The 8,150-nt window shown below is 55.4% G+C and overlaps 1 protein-coding gene across 1 annotated transcript; it reads right to left on the reverse strand.

Annotated features, from left to right (window-relative positions):
- Nucleotides 1-1,392: 1,392 nt before the first annotated feature.
- MEX3D (mex-3 RNA binding family member D) lies at nucleotides 1,393-3,255 on the reverse strand. The gene is made up of 2 exons (XM_014540063.1): nucleotides 3,153-3,255; nucleotides 1,393-1,865 (listed from the first exon to the last, which is right to left on the reverse strand). Exon 2 carries the CDS (start codon nucleotides 1,756-1,758, stop codon nucleotides 1,393-1,395), a length of 366 nt encoding a protein of 121 aa, XP_014395549.1. The 5' UTR covers nucleotides 1,759-1,865; nucleotides 3,153-3,255.
- Nucleotides 3,256-8,150: the final 4,895 nt, after the last annotated feature.

The raw sequence follows: 8,150 nt of genomic DNA on the forward strand, positions 1-8,150 counted from the left end.
CCAGTTAGCCCCAAAAAGGGAGTGAAAAGGTAGTAAAAATGTCACCGTCCTCCTGGTGGGACTTTCTGCAGAGGCTGCCACCCTGTAAAAACAACACTGTCCAATCAGAAATCCACTTCGTAGAAAAGGAGGACAACTGATGGCTGTAAAAATTTTTTTTTCTTTAAAAAGATCACCCTGGGGGTGTAGGTGTGTGTGTGTGTCTCAAATAAAAAGTGCAACAGACCTTTTCTCTCTGGTTTATTTTAACCTGTCAACTCAATACTGTTATTTGTTAAGAACTGAGGTGCCACTGGGCTGCCGGGTCACTGTCTCCATGCCTGGGACCGGAGTTAAAGCTCATCTGTAAACACTGGCCACACTGACCCCTGCCCCGCCCCGGCCTGCCCCTCCATCCCCTGCCCTCATCTCTCCTCCCCCAGCCCGGTCTCATCTTGTATTATCAGCTTTTCTTCCATTATTATATAATTTCTATCAGCTTTCAACATCCTATACTTCCCTTTCCATTGAGTTAAAACCCTTCCTCAACTCATAGCTCCCTTTAGCAATGCCCTTTTCCCCTTCAGCAAAATTATTTGAAAGTGCTGTGTGTCCTAGCTCTAGAAATCTTCCTTTGGGCTATCTTGATTTGCTGTAATTATGCTGTCATCTTCACTCCTCTGTTGAAGCTGGTCTTGCCAAAGTCAGCACTGTTCCTCAGTTGCTAAATCCAGTGGTCATTTCTGATTTAACAGGAATAGTGGAGTCAATTGATCACCTTTCCTTCTTGAAGCATCTTGGAAACACTTAGATTGTAGGACTCCACGCACTGCTGGTTTTCTGCCGATCTCACTGGCAGTTCCTTCTTATGGCCTTGGCTAGTTATTCTTTATCTCCCTGGGAGGACTCCAGGGCTCTTGGACTTCCTCTCCATCTCTACTCATTCCTGTGGGATCTTATTCAGTCTCAGGCTTTAAATTACATTCATATGCTCATAACGCCTTTGAATTTCAGGTTCAGATATTCAGTTGTTCATTCAGCATCTCCAATTGGATGTCTAGTAAGCATCTCAAAATGAACATATACAAATCCAAACTCTTTTTCTGAATCCTTACCCCAGGATATTTTTTTCCATTGGTTTTTAGAGAGAGTGAAAGGGAGGGAGGAGGAGGGGGTAGACAGAGTTGTCTAGCTGGGCATCCTGCCAAAGCAGGATTAAGTTGCCTGAGTTTAGGTGTTGACAAGTAGAATGATGGGGATCACATTAAGTACCTTCCAATTCTTCTGAACATCCTCCCAGTTGTACTCTTATGTAATTGTTCACTATTCAGGATTAGACTTTGGGCTCTCGGCAAGTGACACATTTCCTCCTGGTCAGCAGCCCATGCTGTTGGGAATGAAAAGGGTTGATGGTTAGTGGAAGTCGTTGTCGTCCGTGAGCTCGATGATGCCGCCGGTGCGCAGGGCGATGTGCGCTTCGATCTCCTCGCGCGCGCGGTCCACGTTCTCGGGCATGCCCGTCACCTCGAACACGGGCTCCTTGTCGCGGCTGGGCGTCACGATGTACGTGTGCGTCTGCTGCTGGATGCGCTTGATCGTGGCGCCCTTGGGCCCCACCACCAGCCCCACCACGCGGTAGGGCACGCGCACCTGGATGGTGGTCTGTCCCGGCAGGTTGGGTGGGCCCTGCGCAGTGCCGGGCAGCCCACCGGCCTTGCTGCGGGTGGCTCGGATCACCGAGAAGTGCTCCGCCGCAGACAGGATCTCGCGTTTGGCCATCTCCACGTCCTCCTGGCGGCCAGTTACGATGAAGATGGGCTCCTCCCCACGCACCGGCGTCTTGATGTATGTGTTCGTCTTGGCCCGCAGAGCCTTGATTTTGCACCCTGGGTTGGGGGGAGGGGAACATGGTGAGGACCGGGACCCCTCCCCAGGTCAGTCTGTCTGGGGCAGCAGCTGGAGGGGCCAGGCCAGCTGGGAGCCTCCATTTGGGGGCTGTACCCCTGTGGCATTTTGTAATCTCAGACATACTGCGTCCTACCCTGGGACCTGGGACCTTAGTTTCTCCTCTGGTCATGCGAGGGACACCAGGGGCCCTGGCGCAGGGGCCCCGTTGACGAAGGCCAGCACAGGTGCAACATGCTGGGTGCCCCTGGGGTTGGCAAAAAAGCAGGAAGGCAAGGACTCTGTTGTGGGTTGAATAGTGTCCCATAAAATTCATGTCCATCCAGAACATGAGAATGGGCTCTTACTTGGAAATGGGGCATCTACACGTGTAACTAGTTAAGATGAGGTCACAGTAGGGTAGAGTGGGCCCTGAACGCAAGTGGGACACACAGAGTCAGCCATGTGACAAGGCAGGAGTTGCAGTGACGTGGCTACAAGCCAAGGGACACCAAGCACTGCTGGCAGCCACCAGAGGCTGGGAGAGCGGGCATGGGACAGACTGTCCCCTAGGGCCTCTGGAGGGCGCACACCCCTGCCAACACCTTGACTTCAGATTTCCAGCCTCCGGAACGAACGAGAGAATTTCTATTGTTTCAAGCTATTCAGTTGATTATGTCAGCCCTAGGATATGAGTGCAGATCCTCTGGCATCAACCCCCTATCTGACAGGTGTGGAAACCCAGGCTCAAATTGTGTAAGCTGCCTACAATTTTCTTCTGACCAAGTGACCCTTCAGCCCCATGCAGGTGAGGTGAGGCCTCAGCCCAATGTAGACTCCTAGGCCTGAACTCAGGACACCTGCCAAGGTCCTGAGGGGCCTGGCCTCTGAGGGAAGCTCAGGGACTTGGGAACATGACACTGTGCTCCATCCTGCCGGGCTGGGGCTCCCACCCTGTGGAGGGGCAGGGGCAGTTGTTCAGGATCTGATAGCGGTGCCTTCCCAGGTCCCTGATACCCACCCTCCAAGGCCTTCTGAGACATCTTGAGTCCAGGCCAAGGAATCTGGAAGACACCCCCCCCACACACACAACCTCAGGGGAGGCTAGAGGGACACAGTGATATTGTATCGATACAGAGGTGGCATTGAGAGGAGTAACAGTGTTGCTAACTTCACAACATTGAAAGACACAAAATTAGCAGAATCATGCCCTGGCCCTGTTTCTAAATGGTTCGAGCGCTGACCAACACACCAGAGGGTCACGGTCGCTTCCCATCAAGGGCACGTACCTGAGTCGTAGGTTTGATCCCACAAATGGGAAGCGACCAGTTGATGTCTCTCTCTCACACTGATGTTTCTCTCTCTCCTCCCCTCTCTTCCACTCTCTCTGGAGTTAGATGGAAAAAGTATCCTTGGGTGAGGTTCTCTCTCTCCTCCCCTCTCTCCCACTCCCTCTGGAGTTAGATGGAAAAAGTATCCTTGGGTGAGGATTAACAAAAGAAAAAGAAAGAAAGAAAAAAAATGTTAGCGGGATCAGCATGTCTGCCCAGAAAGAAAACAAGGAGATGGTGCCTAGGCCAGGAGACCGCTCATTGCAGAGGTGGTAGGGGGCATCCAGGGGCAGCCTGACAAGAAGACAGTAGCTTCCCAACCAGGGCCTTGAGCAAAAGCAGGGCAGGTGAATTGGGGTCAGAAATCTCGGAGGAAGGGGCTGCATTCCTACTACCTCCATGCCCCACCTCCTGGGTCCTTAGTCACCCCACCACCACCACCACCACCACCAAAGCTGTGTTGCGCGACCGGCATTCTCTTTGGCCCCCCAAACCCACCCTGACCTGTGGCTGCTCCAAACCAGCCCTGATGGTCCGTCCCCTCCCTACCTGGCAAACTCCCTCTGCCTTGGCCATGCTGTCCCCCACACAAAACTGTCCTCACCATCCTCACCCCCAGTCCTGGCCCTTCTTTGCATCACATTACAGCCTGGTACTCCCTCCTCCCGGAAGCCCAACATGGACTGGGCCAGGAGAAAGGGGGGACTGGGCCATGAACTTCCAGAGTTCCTCCTGCCACCATGTCTGACTTTCAGAACGTCCTGAAGCCAGGGGACTATGCTCTAAGGCAGTGGTTCTCAACCTTCCTAATGCCGCGACCCTTTAATACAGTTCCTCATGTTGTGGTGACCCCCAACCATGAAATTATTTTCATTGCTACTTCATAACTGTAATTTTGCTACTGTTATGAATCGTCATGTAAATATCTGATATGCAGGATATATTTTCATTGTTACAAATTGAACATAATTAAAGCATAGTGATTAATCACAAAAACAATATGTAATTATATATGTGTTTTCCGATGGTCTTAGGCAACCCCTGTGAAAGGGTCGTTCGACCCCCAAAGGGGTCGCGACCCACAGGTTGAGAACCGCTGCTCTAAGGGCTAGTAAACTGGGGGTTGCCCTGGGCCCTTGGGGGAACCTTCCTGTACCTCAATTCCCTCGCCCATAAAAGGAGGGCTGAAACACCTAGCCTCACAGATTTGGGGCTGGACCCAAAGGGCCATGGTCCCAGGCAGAAGCCCTGCCCCTGAAATGTTTGTTTCTAGCAAAGTCACGTGAGGAGGGAATCTATTGAGGCTGGAGAAAGGGGGGATTTGCCAAAGGAGACCCTCCACCCCGCAACCACTGATCTTCTGTACAGATGAATAAGTGGGCCTTGAACCCAAGCACAAGGCTGGAGCAATGAGTCCCTAAGGTGGGTGAGGGCAGGAGAGGGACCATGTAGCTTCCCCTTGGGTGGCCCTGAGTGGAGCCCTTAGTGGCCAAGAGGAGTCTAATTTACTGACTGCACTTCAGCTGTGACACCTGTTGGCCCCCAAACCCAACTCACGTCAAGACCGTGAGAGGGGGCAGAGCTTGGGAGGGTGGGATTGTCCAGTCGAGGAAATTGGGGATCCACAGTGATCCGGGACACACTCCCTACCCCAGTGGGGATGATAGAGTGCAGTAAGAGTGGATGGTGAGCCCTGGCTGGTGTTGCTCAATGGTTAGAGTGTCAGCCTGCACACTGAAGGGTCACAAGTTCGATCCCTGGCCCTGGCCTGCAGGAGGCAACTAATCTATGTATCTCTCTCGCCCTCCCTCCAATTAAAAAAAAAAAGCAATGGAAGAAATATTCTCCTCGGGTGAGAATTAACAACAAACAGGAGTGGGTGGTGACAGGGGGCTGAGTCCCATGCCTGGGGAACTCTGGGGGCCACCACTGATAGGTGGGCATAAACTGAAATGCAGGTTCCTCGGCACTGCCCTCAGGATGCCAACTCAAGAGAACGGGGTGTGCTTGGGAATGTGGAGCTAGCCCTCGGGGCTGACACTGTCCTGCCTCAGGCCCTAGCAACCCTCCCCTCAAAGTGGGAAGGCTAGTAGACGAGGGCAGCCCTTTGCCTCCCGTCACTCACATGACCCCCTTATGGGGTCCTGGCCATACCCATGTGCTGGCACTCAGAGAACCAGGCCCCATAGGTGACCACAGGCTACCCCTGTCCACAAAGCCTCAAGGTTATGAGGGGAAGGAGGACACGGCAGAGGAGCACTCCCCCAGAGGAACAGCGGGGGCAGAGCTCCGGAAGCAGGACAAGTTCCCACAACCAGGCAAGGCCAAAGTGGACTGCAGTCCTGGGTGGGTCACGTCCCAGCAGGGTGGTCTGGGGAGGAAGCTGGCTTGTCTGGGACACAGGGACACGGGGAGCTCCCCATGGCAGGACTGGTCTATAATTGCCAACACAAGGAGCCCCCAACCCCAGCATGGACACCTCTGTATTTCTATGCCCCACAGTGGATAGAAGGAACACCAAGGCATGGACCCCAACACCCCTGCAGTGTCCTGGCTGCCAGAAAGGACACCTGATGCCTGCAGGGTTGGGGCCAGAGAAGAACAGACAATGGGAGACAATTCCAGGCCACCACCCACAGCCTGACCTCAGAGATGGGAGAGACCTGAGGCCCTGCCTTCATCATCGCGCACAGACCCAACACGACCACGCCCAGCCCTGGTCAAGGCATGGGCACAGACTCGCCCTGCGTACAGGACATGGATGGCAAGAAGGGGGGGGCATGGGCCCAAGGTCACCCCCACGGCCAGGGCACCAGCCTCCCAGGAAGCAGGGTAGGCAAAGCCAATGAGACCAGGGTTCAAATCCCAGCCCGGCCTCGTCTCCCACAGCCTCTTCCTCCTGTGCCTTCTTGGGGAGGGGTGGCCCTGAATCTAGGAATTGACAGAAAAGGATGAGTAACTGAGGGCAGGCTGTGCCCCCTGCACTGGGGAGAGCCTGAGCAGTAAGGAGGGGCAGGCTTGGCATCCAGGGACCCACAGGGTAGAGAGTGGGGTGGGTGATGGGAGGAGGGAAGGGGTGGAGGTGGGGCAGTCTTTCAGGGTGTGCTTGAGAACTGGGTGGGAGAGGATGGGAGCCGCAAATGGTTCTGGAGCTGGGGCAATGCAACCTGTCCTGGTATTCAGGCTCCCTCCCTGGTACCCCGTACCCCATTCGTGGGGTGGTTACTGAGTGCCAGACTGGGGTTACAACCAGTGCCTTAAGGATCCACACAAAAACCCTGAGGGAGGTGCTGCCCCCCATTACAGAGAAGGGCTCTCATTTGCTCAGGGTCACAGGGCCTCCTCAGTCTACAGGATTCACTGTATTGCCTAGTCTTCTTTGTTGTCCACAACCACCAAGAATACAGGCTGGCACCCAACAACCGGGTGCCAAATGCACACCCGGGAGGCTGGGTGGAGCCTGAGGCCCCAGGCTCACTCCGCCACACCACTCAGCCTGCGGCTACAGGTTCGAGTGCCCTCTGCCGGACTCCCATCACCACCTGTAAGGCATAAGATGAGGCCTCTCCCTCAGGTGTCAGGACCGCATATTCACACAAAACACACCCTCATGCTCCACTGCATAACAGATGAGCCTAGTGATTTGGGCAAATGGCCCCCAGGCATCGGTATCCACACCTGCCCACCCGCAGGCTTCTGGACACTCAATGTGTAACTACCTGTTACATGTCCCAGTGCAGTTATGGGGCAACACATGAGCCTAGTGATTTTGGGCAAATGGCCCCCAGGCATCGGTATCCACACTTGCCCACCCGCAGGCTTCTGGACACTCAATATGTAACTACCTGTTACATGTCCCAGTGCAGTTATGGGGGACAGGAGTGGGGAAGTGGGGGCCTATATAGGAAGGGTGGTGAAGCAGAACTGTGTGGCATGGGTCTAGCCATGTCTGAGCCTGAAGGCAGCGGGCAGGGTTCAGAAAGTAACCTGTCTTCACTCCTGATGGTGGATCTCAGCACCACGCCTGGCACTCCTTGTGTCCACATGTGGAAAGGACAAATGAATGACCAGAGGGCTGGCTGGCCGAGCCACCCCACCCACTGGAACCAGCAGAGGACCGTGCCTAGAGCATCACTGTGGTCCTCTGCTTGTGGTGGTGGTGAGGGTGACAGGCCACCTTATAATTCAGGTCACCACCCACCCTTCTCTGGCTGCTGTTCCTGAGGGCCCAGAGGCTGGGACACCCCCCCTCCCACAGCCTGAGTGTCCTTTGGCCCTACCTAAAGCCCCGCCCAGGCCCCACCCCAAGTTCTAGAACCTGGCTGACCACAGGAGGCCAGCAGGGAGGGGGGAGGTGTGGGCAGGAAGGCAGGAGAAAGTTGAGGCTGGTGGGCAGGCAGCTAACAGGGTGGGTGGGTATGCGGGCACTGCCCACCACCCTCCGCCCACCCCGCAGCTCCAGGGCCAATGAGCGGCGGCCAGCCTGATGTCACCCTGCAAATCTGAGTCTGGCTCTCTAACAAAGAGAACAATGGGGCGGCCACAGGGAAGCTCGGCAATGCCACCGAGGGGACCCCTACATCCAGGGCCCGTTTCCCACCTGCCTGCTAGGCTACGGCCATGGGTTGGAGCCCCTTTTACAACGGGTCCTTCCACATAACCCCAAATTCCCGACGCACTGAGAGCAGGGTGGGACCCTGTCTCATCCTGTCCTGCCCCCACACCCCAGCAGGGTCCCCAGGCTGGCAAGTCGTGACGAACCCTTTGTGCGGCCAAACTTCTCTCATCGCCCTAACGGAGCACCCCCCAACCAGAGTTGGCCCGCCCCATGCATGTTTTGAGGGAACCACCTAGCCGGGGCCCTGGTCCCCAGGATGGCACAGCCCAGGGCTCCGCAGCAGCGCTGCACCTTCCGCGCTGGAGGCGCCCAGACAAAGGCAGCGGCGGGGCCGGAGC

Source organism: Myotis brandtii, unplaced genomic scaffold, assembly GCF_000412655.1.
Source record: "Myotis brandtii unplaced genomic scaffold, ASM41265v1 scaffold236, whole genome shotgun sequence".
NCBI lineage: Eukaryota > Metazoa > Chordata > Mammalia > Chiroptera > Vespertilionidae > Myotis > Myotis brandtii.

Coding starts and splice junctions, on each gene's coding strand:
- MEX3D (XM_014540063.1), bottom strand. CDS start 1,758: ATGGCCAAACGCGAGATCCTGTCTGCGGCGGAGCACTTCTCGGTGATC.